At 42.6% G+C, this 25,415-nt stretch overlaps 2 protein-coding genes across 4 annotated transcripts in view; one reads left to right on the top strand and one right to left on the bottom strand.

The window, feature by feature from the left end:
• The window catches only part of LOC109902712 (DCN1-like protein 4), a 19,948-nt gene extending 5,203 nt beyond the window's left edge, over positions 1-14,745 (top strand). For all 3 annotated transcript variants that reach the window (XM_020499308.2, XM_020499307.2, XM_031785825.1), the window contains 7 exons: positions 2,134-2,222; positions 4,257-4,327; positions 8,182-8,273; positions 10,063-10,171; positions 10,696-10,800; positions 10,903-11,005; positions 11,106-14,745. In XM_020499308.2, the coding sequence (XP_020354897.1) occupies positions 2,134-2,222; positions 4,257-4,327; positions 8,182-8,273; positions 10,063-10,171; positions 10,696-10,800; positions 10,903-11,005; positions 11,106-11,161 (625 nt within the window). In that variant the 3' untranslated portion in view covers positions 11,162-14,745. The remainder of the gene's footprint in view (positions 1-2,133; positions 2,223-4,256; positions 4,328-8,181; positions 8,274-10,062; positions 10,172-10,695; positions 10,801-10,902; positions 11,006-11,105) is intronic.
• On the bottom strand, positions 14,471-25,415 carry lrrc66 (leucine rich repeat containing 66). The gene is made up of 5 exons (XM_020499306.1): positions 25,241-25,415; positions 24,549-24,998; positions 18,566-18,735; positions 18,081-18,426; positions 14,471-17,892 (listed from the first exon to the last, which is right to left on the bottom strand). Exons 2-5 carry the CDS (start codon positions 24,988-24,990, stop codon positions 14,810-14,812), a joined length of 4,041 nt encoding a protein of 1,346 aa, XP_020354895.1. The 5' UTR covers positions 24,991-24,998; positions 25,241-25,415; the 3' UTR covers positions 14,471-14,809.

Genomic DNA, 25,415 nt, shown 5'->3' with positions numbered 1-25,415 from the left:
GAGGATAAAATGTCAGGAATTATGAAAAACAATTTGGCAAAGGTGTTTGTAAACTTCCGACTTCAACTGTATGTTGGCACGACTGCCATATTGCATCTCCATCCCAAAGCCCTTGCATGGAAGTGTACTTCGCCAGACTGCCAAGAACCTTGCCCTCATCCAGGCCAAGGTGGCGAGACACTGTAGTGATGACACCATAGGTCTTGTTGATCTCTGCACCAGACAGGATACTCTTGCCAGCATACTTGGAGTCCAGCATGTACACTGTGGCGTGTATGGGCATCAGGCATAAGTCTTCACACTTTTTAATGCATTTCAGAACTGCAGTTTCCTCTGCTTTGAGCAACAGTGAAGTGGGCAGGGCAGTACGGATTTCTTCTCTTACATCTGCAAGCGGAGTCTATACATCAGACAGGATGGCATTGTCTCCCTCAATCCGTGCAGTGTGTACTGCTATAGGTTTCAGGCTGCTTACCACTCTCCCAAAATACATAATCCAGGAGGATCCTCTTGATGGGGCTGTCCATATCGGAAGACTGATATGGCCATTTCTTGGAGAGACTCCTTCCCCTCCAGGAGACGGTCAAACATGATGACAACACCACCCCAACAGGTGTTGCTGGGCAGCTTCAATGTGGTGCTCTTATTCTTCTCACTTTGCTTGGTGAGGTAGATTGCTGCTATAACTTCATGACCCTTCACATGCCTAACCATTTCCTTGATTGCAATACAGTCTGCTTTCTCTATGATTTGCTTGACTTTCACTTGAACTTTGCATCCAGCAAATGAGTTGATAAAGCATGTCTGGTTGGAGGGGTGTATGCTGGGCGAAGAACATTCTGAAATCTCTTACAATGCACATTGCCTGTGAGCATCAGAGTTGAACCAGTTGCATACACCGCTCGAACAAGACATTCATCAGCATTTCTTGGACTACGTTCCTCCATTGAGTCAAAAAAAACTTCTGATTCCAGGAGGACCATGAGCTGTTGCCATCGATAAGGTGTCTGATTCATCATTTTCACCTCGACTAGAAGTAGAGGGACTTTTGCCAGAGGCTGCTTGTTGTGAGAGCTGAGGGAACTTTATGCACTTGGCGATGATTCTGCATTTTTGTTGCATTCTTCACATATGATTTGACACAGTATTTGCAAATGTACACAGCTTTTCGTTCTGCATTAGCTGCAGTGAAATGTCTCCACAAATCAGATAGTGCCTGTGGCATTTTCCTATAAAGATGAGAAAAAAATGAGTTTAAAAAAAACTCATACAATTCCATGTACAGGTAAATAGTTAAGCAGTTAGATTAAACAACTCCTTTGTAAGATAAATGTTTTCAAATGAAACATATGGAAACCGGTGAATTAACATTCCTCAGTTAGCAGGCTCAATCAAGCTAAAACCCACATGGTAGCAAAAACTAACTAGCAGAAATTGTTAACAAATTAGAAATGATTTAAACACTGCTGTTGGCTACTATTTAACAAAAAATCATATGTCATATAAAATATATTCACCCCACCCATTATTATAATCAAAACTTACCAGAAAGCATGTAGTCCTTGGCTCAGACTGTGTAGTAGTGTGGGCTCAATAGCATCTCATTAGTGTGCAAGATCTTGAGAATCGGCTGATGCAAGAGTGCGCTGTGCATGCAGAGGGTTGCAATTCCATTGAATTGGGGATAGTTTAACCAAAATATGCCACAAGACCTAGAATTGCCTTATGTGTATCCCACAAAAAAGTCAGCTGTAATAAGCTAACTTTTTTGATGAATTTAAGCAAAATTCCCCAAATTCCCTGGCTTAACTTCCCATGGAGAATTTCCAAACATTTTCCGGAAAGTTTCCGACCCTTTGCAACCCTAATGATGACAAGTGATTTGTCTCCCCAATGAGTTTTCATGTCATTGCCAACTCAGAAATTCAAGAGCAGCAAGGGGACTTTTCGTCACATAGCTCATCCAATAGGGATTAACAGGATTAACCTTTTTTACATCGTAGTGTGAAATATGCTCCTAGACGGTAGGATTTTAAGTCACACAATGTATTCCCAGCACCCGCAGTAATGTGTGAACTATGCTGTGTGCACTTGTGCCGTAGGTTGTCTGAAATTGTCTTTTTCGTAATGCAGTGTTTTTAGAAAACATGAGGCACCACAAATCCGAGAGGAGGAGACCTTCTCCAGTAAAAGATGTCTGGAGTGGTTCTACGAATATGCAGGTGAGACACAAGAATTGTAGAAAAAAAAATCTCTTTCCTCTATCAGTTAGTATAAAACACAGACCATAACGGTGTAAATACCTTCTGTTACCCTTAGATTGGGTTTTTCATGTCAAAGTTGAATTGTTGTATGAGAAGGCTGTGACTAGGGCATCTTTGATTGTTTCGTAAAGGATGTCGCTTGCTTGCTGAAATTTCTGTAGATCAAGGTTTTGTATGTCCCTTGCAGGTGGGATAGCGTCAAAGACAATTATTATGTAGGTACAGTACCAGTCAAAAGTTTGGACACCTACTCATTACAAGGTTTTTCTTTATTTTTTCTACATTGTAGAATAATAGTGAAGACATCAACTATGAAATAACACATATGGAATCCTGTAGTAACCAAAAAGTGTTATATATATTTTAGATTATTCAAATAGCCACCGTTTGCCATGATGGCACCTGGAATGTTTTTCCAACCGTCTTGAAGGAGTTCCCATATATGCTGAGCACTTGTTGGCTACTTTTCCTTCACTCTGTGGTCCAACTCATCCCAAACCATCTCAGTTGGGTTGAGGTCAGGTGATTGCGGAGGCCAAGTTATCATTGTCCTGTTGAAAAACAAATTATAGTCCCACTAAGCGCTGTTGTGGAAATGTCCTCTATTTACCAAATCATGGGAGCAAACCACACACACAAGTCAGAGTTAGTTATAAAAGTCCATCCTTAATTATATGCGCTCTATCACAATCCTGTGACTCTCAGATAAATTCAGTGTCTCTCAATGAATTCTCTGAGAGTCCCCTTACAATGCAACTGAGATCCTTTAATAGCGAAGAACACACATAGTCAGACAGCATAGACATAATTCATCGTTCAGCTTTGTCTCCTTACTCAAACCCCAGAACCATAAACCAATCCTCCAAATCAACAGGCATATATCAAATTGTCATTTAGATACAACCAACTCTAAATACAACCAAACCTGGACAAGCTCACGGAGAGGAGAGTGAGGCTATAGGTTAAGATAAAAGGGAGCATGAGAATGATTCCAGACACTGTCACCCTCCTTTCCCCACTAGAAAAAGGTAGGGAGTAAAGGATATGTTTACACATGATGACACTTTGACCTCTCTGCGGCCCATGCAACTTAGTTTTGACATAGAACAGATAACTGCAACCTCGCCACAGTATTATACAAAAATACCATTCTGATGAGAAGTAACTTACACCCATTTGCTGAATATAAAACATCTTACATATGTTACCAACAAATTCTAAATCTTCCACGACAGCGCAAACCAGATGGGATGGGGTATCGCTGCAGAATGCTGTGTAGCCATGCTGGTTACGTGTGCCTTGAATTCTAAATAAATCACTGACAGTGGCACCAGCAAAGCACCATCACACCTCCATGCTTCACGGTGGGAACCACAAGGAGATCATCCATGCAGAGATCATTCACACATTCATGATCTCCTTGTAGTTCCCACCGTGAAGCATGGATGTGTGATGGTGTGGGCGTGCATCTCCAGGCTGTGTAAGGGCTATTTGACCAAGAAGGAGAGGGATGAGTGCTGCATCAGTTGACCTGGCCTCCACAATCACCTGACCTCAACCCACTTGAGATGGTTTGGGATGAGTTGGACCGCAAAGTGAAGGAAAAGCAGCCAACAAGTGCTCAGCATATGTGGGAACTCCTTCAAGACTGGAAAAGCATTCCAGGTGAAGTTGGTTGAGAGAATGCCAAGAGTGTGCAAAGCAACAATGTATTCTACAATGTAGAAAATAGTAAATATAAAGAAAAACCTTTGCATGTGTAGGTGTGTCAACGTTGGACGGGTACTGTATGTATGCATTGTGATTGTCATTTTTGCTGTGATGTTAGAATTGTATGACATCATAACAATGAAGATATCACAAACTATGATTGGCTATAATAGTGAATGCTTTGACCTCCTGATTATGACATCACACCATGTAATAGAGTGGAGTGTCTGGTTGTGATGTCATACAGTATGTATAATGGCCCTGTGTGTGTGTCTTTGATAGTCTGTGACGATGTTGTGGGGCCAGAGGGAATGGAGAAGTTCTGTGAAGACATTGGAGTGGAACCTGAAAATGTAAGGATGGCTATTCATGTCTATGTAGATGTGACATTTATAATCCATCTACATGTGCATGCAAATCATAAATAAAATGTTATTTGTCAAATGCTCTGAATGCAACAGGTGTAGACTTTACTGTGAAATGCTTTCTTACGAGCCCTTTCACAACAATGCAGAGTTAAAAAGTGAAAATTTTGCGAAATGGAAACCGTAATATAACTGAGGCTTTATTCAAGGAGTGCCGGTACCGAGTCAATGTGCAGGGGTAGGAGGTACAGTGCCTTGCGAAAGTATTCGGCCACCTTGAACTTTGCGACCTTTTGCCACATTTCAGGCTTCAAACATAAAGATATAAAACTGTATTTTTTTTGTGAAGAATCAACAACAAGTGGGACACAATCATGAAGTGGAACGACATTTATTGGATATTTCAAACTTAACAAATCAAAAACTGAAAAATTGGGCGTGCAAAATTATTCAGCCCCCTTAAGTTAATACTATGTAGCGCCACCCTTTGCTGCGATTACAGCTGTAAGTCGCTTGGGGTATGTCTCTATCAGTTTTGCACATCGAGAGACTGACATTTTTTCCCATTCCTCCTTGCAAAACAGCTCGAGCTCAGTGAGGTTGGATGGAGAGCATTTGTGAACAGCAGTTTTCAGTTCTTTCCACAGATTCTTGATTGGATTCAGGTCTGGACTTTGACTTGGCCATTCTAACACCTGGATATGTTTATTTTTGAACCATTCCATTGTAGATTTTGCTTTATGTTTTGGATCATTGTCTTGTTGGAAGACAAATCTCCGTCCCAGTCTCAGGTCTTTTGCAGACTCCATCAGGTTTTCTTCCAGAATGGCCCTGTATTTGGCTCCAATTTTAACCATCTTCCCTGTCCCTGCTGAAGAAAAGCAGGCCCAAACCATGATGCTGCCACCACCATGTTTGACAGTGGGGATGGTGTTCAGGGTGATGAGCTGTGTTGCTTTTACGCCAAACATAACGTTTTGCACTGTTGCCAAAAAGTTCAATTTTGGTTTCATCTGACCAGAGCACCTTCTTCCACATGTTTGGTGTGTCTCCCAGGTGGCTTGTGGCAAACTTTAAACAACACTTTTTATGGATATCTTTAAGAAATGGCTTTCTTCTTGCCACTCTTCCATAAAGGCCAGATTTGTGCAATATACGACTGATTGTTGTCCTATGGACAGAGTCTCCCACCTCAGCTGTAGATCTCTGCAGTTCATCCAGAGTGATCATGGGCCTCTTGGCTGCATCTCTGATCAGTCTTCTCCTTGTATGAGCTGAAAGTTTAGAGGGACGGCCAGGTCTTGGTAGATTTGCAGTGGTCTGATACTCCTTCCATTTCAATATTATCGCTTGCACAGTGCTCCTTGGGATGTTTAAAGCTTGGGAAATCTTTTTGTATCCAAATCCGGCTTTAAACTTCTTCACAACAGTATCTCGGACCTGCCTGGTGTGTTCCTTGTTCTTCATGATGCTCTCTGCGCTTTTAACGAACCTCTGAGACTATCACAGTGCAGGTGCATTTATACGGAGACTTGATTACACACAGGTGGATTGTATTTATCATCATTAGTCATTTAGGTCAACATTGGATCATTCAGAGATCCTCACTGAACTTATGGAGAGAGTTTGCTGCACTGAAAGTAAAGGGGCTGAATAATTTTGCACGCCCAATTTTTCAGTTTTTGATTTGTTAAAAAAGTTTGAAATATCCAATAAATGTCGTTCCACTTCATGATTGTGTCCCACTTGTTGTTGATTCTTCACAAAAAAATACAGTTTTATATCTTTATGTTTGAAGCCTGAAATGTGGCAAAAGGTCGCAAAGTTCAAGGGGGCCAAATACTTTCGCAAGGCACTGTAGCTGAGGTAAAAGGGACTAGGCAACCCGCATTTATAATAAACAGTATCAGCAGTGTGTGTGTGTGGCGTCAATATGCGTGTGTGTGTGTAGGGCAGCCCAGAAATGACTAATTTTATCAACTGTATGCAAGAATTTGCTATGTGGTGTTTTAGGAATTCAGGATTCTCTGTGTTGGTCTTGCCAACCCCAATTGTCACACCTCTGATAAGCAGCGGTTACACCAATCAGATATCAGACCTACATGGAGGTTAACTTTACAGTAATGCTATTCGTCAAGAACTCTGGTTTTAGATCCAAACATGATCTAAGTTTAAGTAAAGCTTTTATTCTTCCAAGAGTGCCAACTCCCGGTATCTCCTATCGTCTAATTAACATCACTTTGCATGGCCCAAAACATGAAAACAACACACACACACATACACACACACACATTCTTGAATCTAATCATCACAACTCTTCTCTAAATTAACCAGGGGCACCTGTGTCACTCCTCTTTGAACTATCCGCTGTCTGACAAACAGAATAACAGTTTCTCTGTAACAATAAATCTATACCACTTACAGTACAATAAAACATGTCAAAATTCTTAGCTCTTTATAAACTCTTGAAACAGTCAAAATATGACAATTTTAATTCACACAGTAATATTCATTTAGTCAATTCAAGTTTCATCAGTCTTCATCTCTCCTGGCTTCAGTGACCCTAGGACTTCTTTGGGAATGTCTCTTCATTGAGATTTCCACATAGTGTTTTTAATCCTGGATAGCCCACAGATGGTCTGCCATCCAAACAATGTAGTCCTCATGCTGTGCTCTTATATCAGCCATCACTAGTCGCGAGTATCTTCTTCCACTGCGTGTGTGTCTTGGAGTGTCAGTGTAGTGTGGGTAGAGTCCAGTGAGTGTGCATAGAGCCAATGCAAGAGAGTCGATACAACAAAAAAGTGAGAATGCAAATAGTCCAGGTTTGATGAACTGTTCAGCAGTCTTATGACTTGATGGTAGAACTGTTCAGCAGTCTTATGTCTTGATGGTAGAACTGTTCAGCAGTCTTATGACTTGATGGTAGAACTATTCAGGGTTCTGTTAGTTCCAGACTTGGTGCATCGGTACAGCTTGTCGTGCGGTAGCAGAGAGTACAGTCTGACTTGGGTGGCTGAAGTCTTTGACAAACTCAAATCAAATGTTATTAGTCACATGAGCCGAATACAACAGGTGTAGACCTTACAGTGAAATGTTTACTTACAAGCCCCTAAACAACAATGCAGTTAAAAAAAAGAATAAGAAATAAAAGTAACAAGCAATTAAAGAGCAGCAGTAAAAATGAACAATATATACAGGGGGGTGCCGGTACAGAGTCTATGTGCGGGGGCACCGGTTAGTTGAAGTAGTATGTAGGTGGAGTTAATTAAAGTGACTATACATAGATGACAAAGTGGCAGTGGTGAGGGGAGGGGGCAATGCAAGTAGTCTGGGTAGCCATTTGACAAGATGTTCAGGAGTCTTATGGCTTGGGGGTAGAAGCTGTTTAGAAGCCTCTTGGACCTAGACTTGGCGCTCCGGTACTGCTTACCGTGTGGTAGCAGAGAGAACAGTCTATGACGGGTGGCTGGAGTCTTTGATCATTGTTAGGGCCTTCCTCTGACACCGCCTGGTATAGAGGTCCTGGATGGCAGGAAGCTTGGTTCCAGTGATGTACTGGGCCGTTCACACTACCCTCTGTAGTGCCTTGTGGTCAGAGGCCGAGCAGTTGCCATACCAGGCAGTGATGCAACCAGTCAGGATGCTCTCGATGGTGCAGCTATAGAACCTTTTTAAGGATCTGAGGACCCATGCCAAATCTTTTCAGTCTCCTGTGCTTTCCTGTGTTTGAGTTGGGGAAAACTATGTTATTGAAAGATGGCACAAAGATTCAAATTATTTTTGAATTATCAAGCATTTCAGTTTATAATAATATGTGAGTGTATGGTGTTTGTGAACAGGTGGTGATGCTGGTTCTGGCCTGGAAGTTAGATGCCCAGAGTATGGGCTACTTCACCCTACAGGAGTGGTTGAAAGGCATGGGCTCCCTGCAGTAAGTCTGCTTTCAATTTGTGTGTTTTTATTATACAGTTGAAGTCGGGAGTTTACATGCACTTAGGTTGGAGTCATTAAAACTTGTTTTTCAACCACTCCACACATTTCTTGTTAACAACCTAGAGTTTTGGAAAGTCGGTTAGGATATCTACTTTGTGCAAGTAATTCTTCCAGCAATTGTTTACAGATTATTTCACTTCATTTCACATCATGTATTATTATGTGTCACAATTCCAGTGGGTCAGAAGTTTACACTAAGTTGACTGTGCCTTTAAACAGCTTGGAAAATTCCAGAAAATGACATCATGGCTTTAGAAGCTTCTGATTTACATAATTTGAGTCAATTGGAGGTGTACCTGTTGATGTATTTCAAGGCCTCCCTTCAAACTCAGTGCCTCTTTGCTTGACATCATGGGAAAATCAAAATAAATCAGCCAAGACCTCAGAAAAAAAATTGTACACCTCCACAAGTCTGGTTCATCCTTTGGAGCAATTTCCAAATGCCTGAAGGTACCACTTTCATCTGTACAAACAATAGTTTGAGTATAAACACCATGGGACCACGCAGCTGTCATAACGCTCAGGAAGGAGACGCGTTCATTCTCCTAGAGATGAATGTACTTTGGTGCCAAAAGTGCAAATCAATCTCAGAACAACAGCAAAGGACCTTGTGAAGATGCAGAAGGAAACGGGTACAAAAGTATCTATATCCACAGTAAAATGAGTCCTATATCGACATAACCTGAAAGGCCGCTCAGCAAGGAAGAAGCCACTGCTCCAAAACCGCCATTAAAAAAAGCGTCCTCTTGTCTGATGAAACAAAAATAGAACTGTTTGGCCATAATGACCATCGTTATGTTTGGAGGAAAAAAGGGGAGGCTTGCAAGCAGAAGAACACAATCCCAACTGTGAAGCATGGGGGTGGCAGCATCATGTTGTAGGGGTGCCTTGCTGCAGGAGGGATTGTGCACTTCACAAAATAGATGGCATCATGAGGTAGGAAAATTATGTGGATATATTGAAGCAACATCTCAAGACATCAGTCAGGAAGTTTAAGCTTGGTCGCATTTGGGTCTTCCAAATGGACAATGGCCCCAAGCATACTTCCAAAGTTGTGGCAAAATGGCTTAAGGACGACAAAGTCAAGGTATTGGAGTGGCCATCACAAAGCCCTGACCTCAATCCTATAGAACATTTGTGGGCAGAACTGAAAAAGCGTGTGCGAGCAAGGAGGCCTACAAACCTGACTCCATTACATCAGCTCTGTCAGAAGGTATGGGCCAAAATTCACCCAAATTATTATGGGAAGCTTGTGGAAGGCTACCCAAAATGTTTGACCCAAGTTAAACAATTTAAAGGCAATGCTACCAAATACTAGTTGAGTGTATGTACATTTCTGACCCACTGGGAATGTGATGAAAGAAATTAAATCTGAAATAAATAATTCTCTACTATTATTCTGGCATTTCACATTAAAATAAAGTGGTGATCCTAACTGACTTAAGACAGGGAATTTTTACTAGGATTAAATGTTAGGAATTGTGAAAAATTGAATGTAAATATATTTGGCTAAGGTGTTTGTAAACTTCCGACTTCAACTGTACGTATGTTCTGTGCGTGTCTGTCCATATAGTTTATTTCCATTCCAGGCTGTGCAGTGTACAAAATGGTGCTGACCCCAGACTGGGGTTATAGTCTACTTTATAGTTAACTGTCTTGTTTTATAGTCTACTCTCTGACAGCTGGGACTCTAGTCGGTCTCTAACATGTTTCTCCGGCGTTGTCAGGTGTGACTCCACAGAGAGGCTGAGGAACTCCCTGGACTACCTGAGGTCTGTCCTAAACAACACCAGCAACTTTAAGCTCATTTACAGATACGCCTTCGACTTTGCTCGGGTGAGTGAGGCAAAACCTGATCTGCGGTATTATCACTAGATTTCCTCTGACTGGGATATTCATTCCCCTTGGATATTTATTTGTTGATATTTAGATTCAACACACGACAGATTAAACACACAAAAATCAGCGACGTCGGGTATGAAAATATTGCTGTGCTGTCAGCTCTGTTTTGTATTCATAAGTTTTGAGTGTCAAGATTATTTTCTTGTTTGTCTTGCATGGCTGAAGTGCTTGTCAAGAGTACTGATGGGCTATTTACATAGTCTGGCTTGAAGTAAGGCATGTTCCCCTGGAAGCAATTTAATTGAGCTTTACAGTGAATGGAAATATAGTGCTTGAAGTGAGATCAATACTATTTAATAAACAAAGCACATGGGATTTGGATTTGTCCTCATGAATTACACAGAATCATTGACCGTTACTAGTAGGCTTACTGTATTAATCACTTACAGTTAAATATTTAAATTGAGTCGTATTTGACCCGGGACCTTAGCGATGTCTGTATATTTTTGATTGTACAGGAAAAGGACCAGAGGAGTTTAGACCTGAACACCGCCAAGTGCATGTTGGGGCTTCTCCTGGGAAAGACTTGGTCACTGTTTCCTGTGTTCAATCAGTTTTTAGAGGTATGGAGTCTAGCCTGTGTAACATTCAACTTAATAAAGTGAGGGAACTGTGTGAATGTAGTGTTCTTTGTATTGACTGCCTGTCTATGTTAATTTATTTAGCAATCCAAGTATAAGGTCATCAACAAAGACCAGTGGTGCAACGTTTTAGAGTTCAGCAGGACAATCAACCTGGAACTCAGTAACTATGACGAGGATGGAGCCTGTGAGTATCCACACGCACACTGACATTAATACACTCATTCTCATAGTGGTACAGCTGATCAATTCCCTAATGTTATCATTCTTTTCTCCAATTTTGTCAGGGCCAGTTTTGTTGGATGAGTTTGTGGAATGGTACAAAGAAAGAGAGATGTCATAGCATCAGGTAGACTGCAACAAATGTCAACAAAACAACATAATACGACGGCTATGAGAAAACAAACTATACAAAATGGAGAGGTGCGTGTCAGCGATGACAGGTGGTGCTTCCAGGTAATGATTGCAGGGGGGTGTAAGGTACAAAACTGGGTGTAAGCTGCCCTGGCGAGATTGGGATGTAGATTACTTATGGTCACTATGGAGACGCCAACTATCTCCGGGTAATGTTCCCTACCCATGTTGCATTGTGGTTAAGCACATGGCAGACCCTGTGGTGTTGCATCCCCTCACTGTGTGCTGTGTGATAGGATAACTGTTCTCATGAGTGGCTGACGTGGGCTAAATGGTTTTGTGTTAGAGAAAAATCCACTCTTCAACCCCTCGCTCCCGTGAGGAGGAATTAAACAAACAAAATCCCTCCCTTTTGAACAGTCGGTCTTAGTCTTAAATCAAGGTCATTTTGACCTGGGCACATTTGAATATTGTATATCCGTGCTTTGAACTTGATCTGTGCTTGTCTCTTTATAACCTACAGAACCCATCTTTTCTATCAGTTTTGTCCTATATTTGGGTTGAATTGGAATTCTTAAAGAAGTACATTGTCAGGCTGAGTGTTACAGTAGTTGTTATTTTAGCCATGGTCCCTAAAGCTGTTACAGATGGACGATGACACCTCCACAGTTTACTATAAGTCATTTGTGCCAGTGATTTGAGCCCCCAGTGGCTTTCATCCCCATGCTCACTATGATACCACCAGCCTGTGCTAAACTATTTTAGCCCCCTGCGAAGGCTTCAGTTGACCTCATACCACAACCAATCAGCAGTGCTGCCTATAAACTCTTATTACAGTGCAGTGGTCAGTTGTTAGTGGACTGGCCAGCATTCATGGTTTACGTGACCAATCTATGTTTCTAAGCTGTAGGTTTGTACATTTTTTGTCTTTTTTTTCTCAACATTTTTTCTGGAGTTTGCTTTACTTGCTCAACACACCCGTGCGAACGCACACACAGTGGTCAGGCATTAGATCAGGATGACTTTTGGGATTATCATTCAAGAGGTCTCAAAACCATGGACATTGAAGGGTTAGAGTTAGACCATGGACATTGAAGGGTTAGAGTTAGACCATGGACATTGAAGGGTTAGAGTTAGACCATGGACATTGAAGGGTTAGAGTTAGACCATGGACATTGAAGGGTTAGAGTTAGACCATAGACATTGAAGGGTTAGAGTTAGACCATGGACATTGAAGGGTTAGGGTTAGACCATAGACATTGAAGGGTTAGACCATAGTCATTGAAGGGTTAGACCATAGTCATTGAAGGGTTAGACCATAGTCATTGAAGGGTTAGACCATAGTCATTGAAGGGTTAGACCATAGTCATTGAAGGGTTAGACCATGGACATTGAAGGGTTAGAGTTAGACCATGGACATTGAAGGGTTAGAGTTAGACCATGGACATTGAAGGGTTAGAGTTAGACCATGGACATTGAAGGGTTAGAGTTAGACCATGGACATTGAAGGGTTAGAGTTAGACCATGGACATTGAAGGGTTAGAGTTAGACCATGGACATTGAAGGGTTAGACCATGGACATTGAAGGGTTAGACCATAGACATTGAAGGGTTAGACCATAGACATTGAAGGGTTAGACCATAGACATTGAAGGGTTAGACCATAGACATTGAAGGGTTAGACCATAGACATTGAAGGGTTAGACCATAGACATTGAAGGGTTAGACCATAGACATTGAAGGGTTAGACCATAGACATTGAAGGGTTAGACCATAGACATTGAAGGGTTAGACCATAGACATTGAAGGGTTAGACCATAGACATTGAAGGGTTAGACCATAGACATTGAAGGGTTAGACCATAGACATTGAAGGGTTAGACCATAGACATTGAAGGGTTAGACCATAGACATTGAAGGGTTAGACCATAGACATTGAAGGGTTAGACCATAGACATTGAAGGGTTAGACCATAGACATTGAAGGGTTAGACCATAGACATTGAAGGGTTAGACCATAGACATTGAAGGGTTAGACCATAGACATTGAAGGGTTAGACCATAGACATTGAAGGGTTAGACCATAGACATTGAAGGGTTAGACCATAGACATTGAAGGGTTAGACCATAGACATTGAAGGGTTAGACCATAGACATTGAAGGGTTAGACCATAGACATTGAAGGGTTAGGGTTAGACCAAGGACATTGAAGGGTTAGGGTTAGACCATGGACATTGAAGGGTTAGGGTTAGACCATGGACATTGAAGGGTTAGGGTTAGACCATGGACATTGAAGGGTTAGTGTTAGACCATAGACATTGAAGGGTTAGACCATAGACATTGAAGGGTTAGAGTTAGACCCCTGTGACGATGCTATGCTTTTGCTAATGTTCTTGTAACACATGTATAAACTTTTCTCTGGCTGTGATGTGACGCTCAATTGTCATGAGTGAAACGTTGCACGCTCTCCGTCAGAATGGATGAGATTTTTGAAAACTTGTTTTGTTTTTTGTACAGGAATTTATGCTTCATTTGATATCCTCCATGTTGTCTTAACGCTTTATGAAAACCATGATTGTGTATATTCAGAGCTGAAACACACATGTAACCTCATTTGAGGAAGAGGAGTTCCCTCCTTCATTTGCCAACCCCTCCCCCTATCACACACAGTAAAAACAACAGTCAGTCTCTCAAACAAATGGACATGAACTGAAATGAACATGAGACTGCGTTGTAAGAATGGTGTCAGATCTTTTGACATGTCAAACCCAGTGGCATCTTATCCACAACTAAAGCATATACAGTAAATGGATCAATTTATGAAGTAGTAAGGTCACATGAGATCTCCACCTATCAGTGATCCATGATGCTTTGGCTGTCCTGTCCAGTCATCAGTATATTTGTCTATATTAGGTTTTTGGAGATGGCGCTAGTGGCTGGACTGCACACTAATAAGTCTAATTCAGATGGTGTTCTACATTGGTAATGCAGGAGGTTGAACAACCCTGTATATGTATGTACAGTATGTGTTTTCACTGTAACCTACAGTATCTCTATATTAACTTACTGTTGTCATTCATTTTTGCTTTGCCATCTTCCTTTACAGAAAGATTCAAATGTGGTTTGTGATTGATGTTCGTTCTGTGTTTTTAAATTGCACAGGATCATGTTTGATTCCGCTACTGTAGGCCTAATGTATTTTTACTATTGCATTACCACAGTAATTACCACGTCATGTGTGCACCTTATTATCCAGGTACCCATAGATCAACTGATATAAAAACATCAAACACAATATGGGTGACTTTCATTACAGGTTTATTTATGATAGTGTCATGAAGAGAATTTTGTAGCAAAATAGAGGGGAGTAGGGTACTGAGTGAGTAAAGTAGGTGGATATGAATCTGGGAAATTGGGTTTTAATGGTCCCACCTTTTATTTGCCTCAGTCTGAAATAATTCAGTCACTTAAACAGCTATTTTCATTAAGACAAACATGTCTGGTGTTACACTCATTTACAACAATGTAATAACAGTATGATTCTGTAAAATAAACAACTTACGTTTTAACAACTTTCATCTGCTGCATTAACTTCTCAGGTGATTTCTTTAATCAGTACAAACAATTACAGTTGTAGCTCTCAAACTTCACTGCCCTCTTTGTGTGTTTCAAAATGGAGGGTGGAGTTGGAGTAGGTCATATTGAGGACACCAGAGGTAGAGACCTCACTACACCGGGTGGTCATAATGGTTTCTGAGGTAACGCTCTGATATGGACGAGATATGCCGAATGGTTTAGCAACCACTAACCCCATATAGCTCCTGTCTCCCTGTGTCATGGAGTTACAGCCAAATCCATCCATGGCTCTCATCTGTTGTTCCCTACTCCTCCATCCAGACCCTGCTGCCTCCTCTCCCTCTGGGGATGGTGGAGGTGTTGCTGGGGCATCCGGTAAAGCCAGGGGGGGCTGGATGTCTACAACTAAGTGCTTCCTGTGTTGGGGAATTTGGAGTGAATACTCTCCTATAGGCCTCGCCTCATCTGTGGGGGTGGAGAAAAAGTGTGATGTTTCGTACAATGACAGTTGGGGAGAGGGACTGATTTCTTCAGTAGGGTTACTGTAGTCTGCTCCGGTACTCCTCCCTACCTCGTCTGTGCTGCTGTCTAAGGCATCAAAGTTGATATTGAGCGCTCTTATTTGGGAGAAAGAAACAGTCATGTCTGTAGAACTTTCCTCTGTGTCCCTTCGTGTTCTCTCTGACAGCGCCTTCACTTTACCAAGCCTTGGCTGATCCCACCTGTCCTCTGCTTCGGTCTTCCTCTCCACCTCATCTGTGGTACTGGCTGAGTTGTTAAAGCTGATATTGAGTGTTCTCCTTGGGGAAAAATAATCTGTGATGGCTTTAGCTGGTTTCATTGTGTGTTTTGGAGTCTCATCTCCACTCTCACAGCTGGAAGAGGATGATTTGGCAGGTGGAGCTTCCTGAGGGGGCTGAATATTCTGAAGTCCAGGGATGTAGATTTTAACTGATGGCTCCTCAGCTCTGACCCTGTCTGAGGAGGTGGTGGAAAGGAGTGATGTTTTGGGCAAAGATATTTGGGGACGAAGCTTGCTGTCTTCATCTAAGTCTACACACTTTGTTCTGGTGACACTCTCGTACCTTGTCACAGACTCATGTTGATATTGAGAACTCTCGCTGGAGAAGCCAATATTTAGATATTTTCTTGGAGAGAAAGATACTTTAGTTGATGTGTCTCCAGATCTGAGAGAGTAATCCCTATATGTGACGTCAGGGATCTTAGCTTTCTCTTTTCTTTTTCGGTTCATTGTAGTCTGATCCTCGCTCCCGGTTCTACAAGAGGATGAGCCAGAGGATGGGGATGTTCTTGGGGCAGCAGGTGGAGCTTCCTGAGGGGGATGGCTATCCAGACGTCTCCCAAGTGGTGGGACATAGAAGAGTTGAGTTTGAGAGTCTGAAGAGGTGGAGAAAGGGAGGGATGTTTTTGGCAAAGACAGTTGTGGAAGGGGCTTTGTGTATTTCTTAAAGCCAATATTGAGAGTTTTCCTTGGAGACACTGTCTCTTTGGTGCCAAGAGTGAGAGATGGATCCCTGTACATGACATCTGGAACTTGAGCTGAATCCTCCTCGTTCACTGTGTACTTTGTGGGTTCATCCCCACGATCACTGGACATATCATAGCACTCCTGTGTTTTCAGAGCACTCTGAACTTCCTGTATCAGTTCACCCACATTCTGGACAATCATCTTCTCCTTCACTATCTCAGTCTCTGGGTTCACAGTGTACACTGTAGGTTCATTCCCACTGTAATTTAGGTTCAGCTCCAGCAGCTTATTATTCTCCCTCTGGTCTTGCACCAGCGGTTCTTCATTCCGAGCTTGTTCATACTTCTTTCTCAACTGATCGTCAAAAGCAGAACCCGAGAGATATTGACTGCTGGACTGTACCGATGCACCTCGGATAGAATCAGGGAACTCAAAGCTCTCTCCACTGTCATTCCACAGCTCAGGCTCCATGGGGTTTGGATCTGCCTTGATTGGTTTCCAATCTGTAAAGGGCTCAGCTGTAAATCCAGGGATCTCACCCACGCTGCCGATCTTGATCTGTGGCACATCAACTTGTTTAACCATAGGGAAATCTGAACTCTGCTCAAAGGAGTCATCTTCCTTCTGGAGGGATTGATGCTCCCAGGGATTGTTCTGGGTCTTGCACTTCTCTTCCAATCTTTGAGCCAAATAGTTTTTGGGCCAGTGCATATCCTGATCCCTATCCAGCCTCTCCTGGTCAGAGTCTGAAGACACGGACGAGCTTCGATATCCCTGCAACTGTTCTGGGTCAGGGATGGGTTCAAACTCCATGCCATGGTGGGTATGGACTGGGTGAGCACCCACTTGTGGTTCACTCAGAGAGACATCAGAGAGTTCTCCACTATGGGTGTCTGTCTCTGGGCTGTCCTGTTGGGAGCTGCCTGAGCTGACAGAGTCCTGTGCCCTGGGCTTCTCGTCAGGTGGGTGATGGACCTCAAGGGAGGGGTGTGAGATATCCTTTGCATAAACATTCTCATATGTTGCATCATATTCCCCAGCGAGGTTGTCCTGTCTGCCATTGGCCACCGTATCATAGTATGGAATGCTACTCTGATCCCTTATTTCTGAAGGATGTCCTCTGAATGTCACACTACTCTCCCTGTGTGTTCCTAGTTCCTCCTGCGCCTCATCTGAATAGGCGCCATTGTCGTAGGGGCCCTGCCCAGCAGAGGAGACCGACTGGGCTGGGGAGGAGCTTTGCTTGGTACGGTTACAGCACCTCCTCCAGAGAGGGTCCAGGAGAGGTCTGGCAAGAGCACCAAGTATAAATGCTAACAGGAAGGTGATGAATACAGACAGGCAGACAGCCAGGACCAGGTCAGACTGTGTTCTCTGAGAAGCCCTGTGGAGATCTAGAGAGTTCAGGTCTGTCCCCTGACCCTCCCTCTGTAGGCTGCCTACCTCTGTGTGTATCAGCTTCCTCTCCCCGTGTAAACTCCTGGTGCCTCTGCTTTTCCTCTGTGTCTTATGAACATGGATGTTAAATACAGATATATACTGCTCTTCTGGCCCAGACATGCACACGTACAGCCCTGCGTCTTCCTCTGTGATTTCACTGATCAGCAGGCCCATCTGACTTCCAGAAACTTGTCCATTAGTCGTCCACCATGTTGAATCTAGAACAAATACATCAGTGTATTACTGTCAAAGCCAAGCATGATTACATTTTTTTATCATTAAGGCTGCTACTTTATTCACATCACATCTTATATGATTGATCTGAAATGTAAGTTGTTACAAACAAATGTAATATTGGTGTAATGCAACAAGTGAAAGGCAGCAGCTTCCTGTCTGGGTGTGTTACCTTGCCGCAGGGTGCCGCAGGGCAGCAGGATCTCCGTCCCCTCAGTCACTGTCACATCCTGGTGGAGCCCCTCCCTGTTCTCCGCTGTAGAGCAGGTGAAGTCACTGTCCTCCAAGTGTAGCAGGTCTCTACCTGTGTGGGTGGAGGGGGAGGAACACACAACCCCCCTCCAGATCTGCTGTTGGGCCCTTTGCCTATCGTAGGCCATCCACCTCCTCACGCTCCGCAGGCTGCAGTCACACCTCCACCTGTTACCACTCACCTCCACCAGGGCATTCAGGTTACGTAGCGACAGGTAGGCGGATGGAGAGATTGTGGTCAACCGGTTGAAGCTCAGATCCAGGACCTTTGAAGGATGTCATTATGAAAATGATAGGTATGTCAGAAATCTGTTTTATAGTACTGAGCTCAGGTGAGGTTTGGGTCAGGTGGTAACCAGATAACATGTTGTGATGCAGTAGTTACTATTAATGATTTTTACTTACCCTGAGCTCTGGGAGGTCCTTGAGGGCATGTGGGTGGAGGTTGGATATGTGGTTGTGCTGCAGGCAAAGCTCTCTCAGATGGGGGCACCTGCAAAGATCTCCAGGTTGCAGGCCAGAGATCCTGTTGTGGGAGAGCTGAAGCACCTGCAGGAACTCACTGCCTCCCAGGCCTAGTGGACAGCGCACCAACATAGTCCTCACATTAGTGGCATAATGTCACAGATGACTAGGATGGCACCTGTTTGTCCTCAGTAATGCACAGAGGATGGTAATCATGAGGTGGTTGACTATATGATCACAGAAGTCCCCTTCTCATCTTTGTTCTGTATGTGGGCAGTAAGCTGACATGACATTCCTCCCATAGCTTTACGAGCAGGGGACCATCCTGAGATGAATGAATACCTGCCCTTACATGTCCCTGCCTACCTGCCTGGGAAGCCACAGCAACACCTGCTCCCTATACCTGACATGACTGAACTAGGAGGCACTGATAGCATTTGTTTACCCCCACTATAGGGTTTACTTCCCTGGGCCATTGTGGTGACATCTCGGTGTACAGTACTACGGTGTGACGGTAACAAAGACACAGAGGCATTATTACTACAAGACATTGGGGACACTGAGTTATTGACAATCAAATGGTTTTGTACTTGGCACAGATTTGTTTTGAATCAATTATATGCTAAACAGTATGTCCTGGCTAGAGTATATACAAATGACTAGGGTTGGGTAGCCTAGTGATTAAGAGCATTTAGCCAGTAACAAAAGGTTGCTGGTTCAAATCCTGAGATGACTAGGTGAAAAACCTGCCTATGTGCTATTGAGCAAGGCACTTTACCCTAATTGCTCCTGTAAGTCACTCTGGATAAGAGTGTTTGCTAAAATGGAAATGTTATGACTGATTCAGGCCAAGGATTTCTGTTGACAGAATTTAGTTTACACTGATTTTCAGTCTCTCCTGCGGTCTCCTCTTTTCACTAGGCTGACACTGCTGTGCTGAAGTGAGGCATTGTGGGTCTGGGCTTCCTTAGAGGAGCGCTAGGAGACTGAGCAGAATACCAAGCAGCACGGAGAGGCCCCTGTCTCACAGAGCAACTGCCTACAGTCCTCACAAACCTCAAACAAGGAGAAAACGCAATCATCAGCGAATGCATACACAACTAAAAGGTTCAACTCCTTTGATGGCATTTTTTAAAAAGTAAGATAATGCTACTGTAAAATTATGATTGAGGCATTTTCCTCCTTTTAAAACACAATCATTACACTTTTTTACACCCTCTGATGAACCATTGGAATGTCAGTAAACAGCGTCTACAATTGGCTGAAGATTGTACAATGATTTGTCAAATTCATTTTGTGATTGACTGGGCCAGTTTAATCATTTCCGAAAAGAGCAAAGTCCTAATTATGTTGGATAATCATTCATAAGAGTATGGGTGTTCATGCATGTGCGTGTACGTTGCATTCAGAAAGTATTTAGACCTTGACCTTTTCCACATTGTTACGTTAGACTTATTCTGAAATGGATTCAATTGTTTTTTTCCTGTTTAATCTATACACAATAGCCCATAAAGACCAAACAAAACTTTTTGGGAAAGTTTAGCAAATGTTATAAAAATATCAGAAATATCACATTTACATACAGTACCTGTTAGATGAATTTAGTTCTTATGTGTTCAACAACCAATTCAATTTAAAACACTGTTTTATAAGAATTTGTAAGATTCTTATTTGCATAAAATAGACAGAGGCCAGTCAATCAAAATTAGCCAATAACATTTATTCTCGAGAGCGCTCTGGTCATAATACCATGTACATTGGTTTATATACCTCACATTTCGTCCAATAATGTTTTAGATCCTCTTCTCTGACAAAGACAAAGCAGCTTCAAAAGTCCATTCCAACCCACTAACGCATATACATTACACACTATATCTGGATTATCTCCTGAAGTCTCACCACAGTTTATTACCACTTAGCAGACAGTTCCAGTCCCCCCCAGATACGGAAAACCTGGAGGGGCTCTCGCTGTCTTATTTTTTTCTTCACAGATATATAGCCAGGTTGGTTCAAACATAGGTTAAGGATCCTCTTTGTTTTCGTTAGGCACACACATGCATTCCTCTCTTCGCCCCTCCAACCCAGTTGGAGCTGTGTTTATTATTTTTAATTACTCCTTGTTCATGCTACATAACCTCTAATCCTAATGGTTAAGTTTCTGGGTAGAATTATTTAATCATTTATCTTAAACCTTGATAAAATATCTTAACAGTACCAGTCAAAAGTTTGGACTCATATACTCATTCCAGGGTTTTTCTTTATTTTTACTATTTTCAACATTGTAGAATAATAGTGAAGACATCAAAAGTATGAAATAACACATGGAATAGTAACCAAAAAAGTGTTAAACTATATATTTTATATTTGAGATTCTTTAAAGTAGCGACCATTTGCCTTGATGGCAGCTTTCATGGGATAGTCACCTGGAATGTATTTAAATTAAGAGGTGTGCCTTAAGTTTAATAGTGGAATTTCTTTCCTTCTTAATGTGTTTGAGTCAGTTGTTGTGACAAGGTAGGGGTGGTATACAGAAGATGGCCCTATTTGATAAAAGACCAAGTCCATATTATGGCAAGAACAGCTCAAATAAGCAAAGGGAAATGACAGTCCATCATTACTTTAAGACATGAAGGTCAGTCAATGCAGAAAATTCAAGAACTTTGAAAGTTTCTTCAAGTGCAGTCGCAAAAACCAGGCGCTATGATGAAACTGGCTCTGATGAGGACCACCACAGGAAAGGAAGCCCCAGAGTTACCTCTGCTGCCGAGGATAAGTTCATTAGAGTTACCAGCCTTGGAAATTGCAGCCCAAATAAATGCTTCAGAGTTCAAGTAACAGACACATCTCAACATCAAATGTTTGGTTTTGGTATTTTATTGGATCCCCATTAGCTGTTGCAAAAGCAGCAGCTACTCATACTGGTGTCCACACAAAACATGAAATATAATACAGAATGACATAATACAGATCATCATTAGACAAGAACAGCTCAAGGACAGAACTACATGCATTATTAAAAAGGCACACGTAGCCTACATATCAATGTATACACACAAACTATCTCGGTCAAATAGGGGAGAGGTGTGGCTTTATCAGTTTTTTTTAACTGTTCAGAGGAGACTGCATGAATCAGGCCTTCATGGTTGAATTGCTGCAAAGAAACCACTACTAAAGGACACCAAAAAGAAGAGACTTGCTTGGGCCAAGTAACATTAGACCGGTGGAAATCTGTCCTTTGGTCTGATGAGGCCAAATTTGCGATTTTTGATTCCAACTGCCATGTCTTTGTGAGACACAGAGTAGGTGAACGGATGATCTCCGCATGTGTGGTTCCCACCGTGAAGCATGGTGGAGGAGGTGTGATGGTGTGGGAGTGCTTTGCTGGTGACACTGTCAGTTATTTATTTAGAATTCAAGGCACACTTAACCAGCAAGGCTACCACAGCATTCTGCAGCAATACGCCATCCCATCTGGTTTGCACTCAGTGGGACTATCATTTGTTTTTCAACAGGACAATGACCCAACAAACCTTCAGGCTGTGTAAGGGCTATTTGACCAAGAAGGAGTGCTGCATCAGATGACCTGGCCTCCCCAATCCCCAATCACCCGACCTCAACCCAATTGAGATGGTTTGGGATGAGTTGGACCGCAAAGTGAAGGAAAAGCAGCCATCAAGTGCTCAGCATATGTGGAAACTCCTTCAAGACTGTTGGAAAAGCATTCCAGGTGAAGCTGGTTGAGAGAATGTTAAGAGTGTGCAAAGCTGTCGTCAAAGCAAAGGATGGCTACTTGGAAGAATCTAATTTGATTTGTTTAACACTTTTTGGTTACTACATGATTCCATATGTGTATTTTTTCATAGTTTTGATGTATTCACTATTATACAACATTGTAGAAAATAGTAAAATAAATAAAAACCCTGGAATGAGAGTAGGTGCGTCCAAACTTTTGACTGGTACTGTAAGTATTCAGACCCTTTACTCAGTACTTTGTTGAAGCACCTTTGGCTGTGATTACAGCCTTGAGTCTTCGTGGGTATGATGCTACAAGCTTGGCACACCTGTATTTGGGGAGTTTCTCCCATTCTTCTCTGCAGATCCTCTCAAGCTCTGTCAGGTTGGATGAGGAGCGTCGCTGCACAGCTTTTTTCAGGTCACTCCAGAGAAGTTTGATCGGGTTCAAGTCCGGGATCTGGTTGGGCCACTCAAGGACATTCAGAGACTTGTCCCGAAGCCACTTCTACATTGTCTTGGCTGTGTGCTTAGGGTCATTGTCCTGTTGGAAGGTGAATATTCGACCCAGTCTGAGGTCCCGAGCTCTCTGGAGCAGGTTTTCATCAAGGATCTCTCTGTACTTTGCTCCATCCATCTCCTTTCTTCTTAAATCCTGAATAGTTTCCCAGTCCCTCCCACTGAAAAACATCCCAACAGCATGATGATGCCACAACCATGATTCGCTGTAGGGATTGTGCCAGGTTCCCTCCAGAAGTGACACTTGGCATTCAGGCCAAAGAGTTCAATCTTGGTTTCATCATGTTTCTCATGGTATGAGAGTCATTATGGTGCCTTTTGGCAAACTCTAAGTGGGCTGTCGTGTGCCTTTTTACTGAGGAGTGGCTTCTGTCCGGCCACTCTACCATAAAGGCCTGATTGGTTGAGTGCTGCAGAGATGGTTGTCCTTCTGGAAGGTTCTCCCATCTCCACAAAGGAACTCTCGAGCTCTGTCAGAGTGACCAACGGGTTCTTGGTCACCTCCCTCACCAAGGCCCTTCTCCCCCGATTGCTCAGTTTGGCCGGGCGGCCAGCTCTAGGAAGAGTCTTGGTGGTTCCAAACTTCTTCCATTAAAGAATGATGGAGGCCACTGTGTTCTTGGGAACCTTCAATGCTATAAAACATTTTTGGTACCCTTCCCCAGATCTGTGCCTTGAAACAATCCTGTCTCAGAGCTCTACGGACAATTTCTTCAACCTCATTGCTTGGTTTTTGCTTTAACCTGCACTGTCAACAGTGGGACCTTATATAGACAGGTGTGTTCCTTTCCAAATCATGTCCAATCAATTTCATTTACCACAGGTGGACTCCAAGTTGTGGAAATATCTCAAGGATGATCAATGGAAACAGGATGCATCCGAGCTAAATTTTGAGTCTCATAGCAAAGGTCTGAATACTTATGTAAATAAGGCACTTTGTTTTTTTATTTTTAATAAATTGATTTTTAATTATGTTTGTCAATATGGGGTATTGTGTGTAGATTGAGGATTTTTTAAAATCCATTTTAAAATAAGGCTGTAACGTAACAAAATGTGGGAAAAGTCAATGGGTCTGAATACTTTCCGAATGCACAGGTAACTGCCAAAATAAAGGAAACACCAACATAAAGCGCCTTAATAGGGTGTTTGGCCACTACAAGCCAAAACAGCTTCAATGCGCCTTGGCATAGATTCTTCAAGTGCCTGGAACTCTACTGGAGGGATGTGACACCATTCTTCCATAAGAAATTCCATCATTTGGTGTTTTGTTAATGGTTGTAGAAAACGCTTTGTCAGGTGTGTTCAATTGGGTTGAGATCTGATGACTGAGCAAAAACACACACACACACATTAAACCTCCTATGCTCCTTCGAGACCCCTCTTTCAAAAACACAGAGATCTTCTAGCCATGGTAGGCAAAATAATGGGCAACTGGGCATTTTTATATATGACCCTAAGCATGATGGGATGTTAATTGCTTAATTAACTCAGGAACCACACCTGTGTGGGAGCACTTGCTTTCAATGTACTTTGTATCCCTCATTTACTGAAGTGTTTCATTTAATTTGGCAGTTACCTGTATGTGTGTTAGGCAAAGCAACCTGTGATTAGTGGAACTACATTTATAGTACAGCGAAGCAATTCCTGATGTGTTAGAGTGTGTGTGACTCACCCTCAGGGATCATCTCTAGCTGGTTCCTCTCAGCAGACAGCAGCTGCAGGGCTGGGGCCCAAGATAAACATTTTCCTCTGTTGTGTGAGATGGGTATTCTCCCATGTTTACCCCTCCAGTTCCTCCCCACACACAGAGACAGGTGAGTGATGCTGTTGTGTCCAAGCCATAGATTATTAAGCCCCCAACTTGGCCACAAGGGTTCAAGGGAGTTCAGGAGGTTGTGAGATAGGTCTATATCATTTACGGTGGAAGGGATGTGTTGTGGGGCCTTGGAAAGGCCAGCAGAGGAACAGTTTAACAGAGGACCTCTCTGACAAAGGCAGGACTCAGGACAGGCAGGGGGAGTCGGAGAACACTGGAGCCCCTGGACGAGGAGGAGCAGCACTGCAGCACAGAACATCCACTGAGACACGGCCATCACAAACAGCCCTGTGCCCATAGGTAGAACTAAAAGATAACTAATGTTAGTGACTTGTGAGTTTCAACATTAAAGACAATGTATGAACACATACAGTATTGAAGGTAAATTCAATAGATATACCTTAATATACCAAGAGTAACACATATACAACAGCACCCAAAGAAAGTCCAAGCACACGCATTACTCTCAAATTTAGAAACATGCATTGCAAAATTAGCACACGTCATGCACACAAATGTAAATGAATGCGTGATAAAAACTCGCTCACCCCTCCGTGTCTGATTGTATACAACCAAAACCAACTCGACTTTCAGTCTCTCCCAAGTACATTGGCAAAGGTAGCAGATTTCAACAACTTTTTCTCCTGTAGTTTCAGATCAAAGTCTTCAGTGTGTATTGACATGTTGAGTCAGACATGCATTCACAACAATGGCATAAACGTT

Source organism: Oncorhynchus kisutch, linkage group LG13, assembly GCF_002021735.2.
Source record: "Oncorhynchus kisutch isolate 150728-3 linkage group LG13, Okis_V2, whole genome shotgun sequence".
In the NCBI taxonomy this organism is placed as follows: Eukaryota; Metazoa; Chordata; class Actinopteri; order Salmoniformes; family Salmonidae; genus Oncorhynchus; species Oncorhynchus kisutch.
Note: the sequence above shows the minus strand (reverse complement) of the source record. Positions and strands in the feature narration are given on the sequence as shown.

Bases quoted from the DNA above. Each gene is read 5' to 3' on its own strand.
- lrrc66 (XM_020499306.1), bottom strand. From the start codon at position 24,990: ATGGGCACAGGGCTGTTTGTGATGGCCGTGTCTCAGTGGATGTTCTGT. The intron at 18,736-24,548 runs GTGAGTCACACA...GCTGTCCACTAG, and splicing joins GCTAGAGATGATCCCTGAGG to GCCTGGGAGGCAGTGAGTTC. The intron at 18,427-18,565 runs GTAAGTAAAAAT...CATCCTTCAAAG, and splicing joins AGGACCTCCCAGAGCTCAGG to GTCCTGGATCTGAGCTTCAA.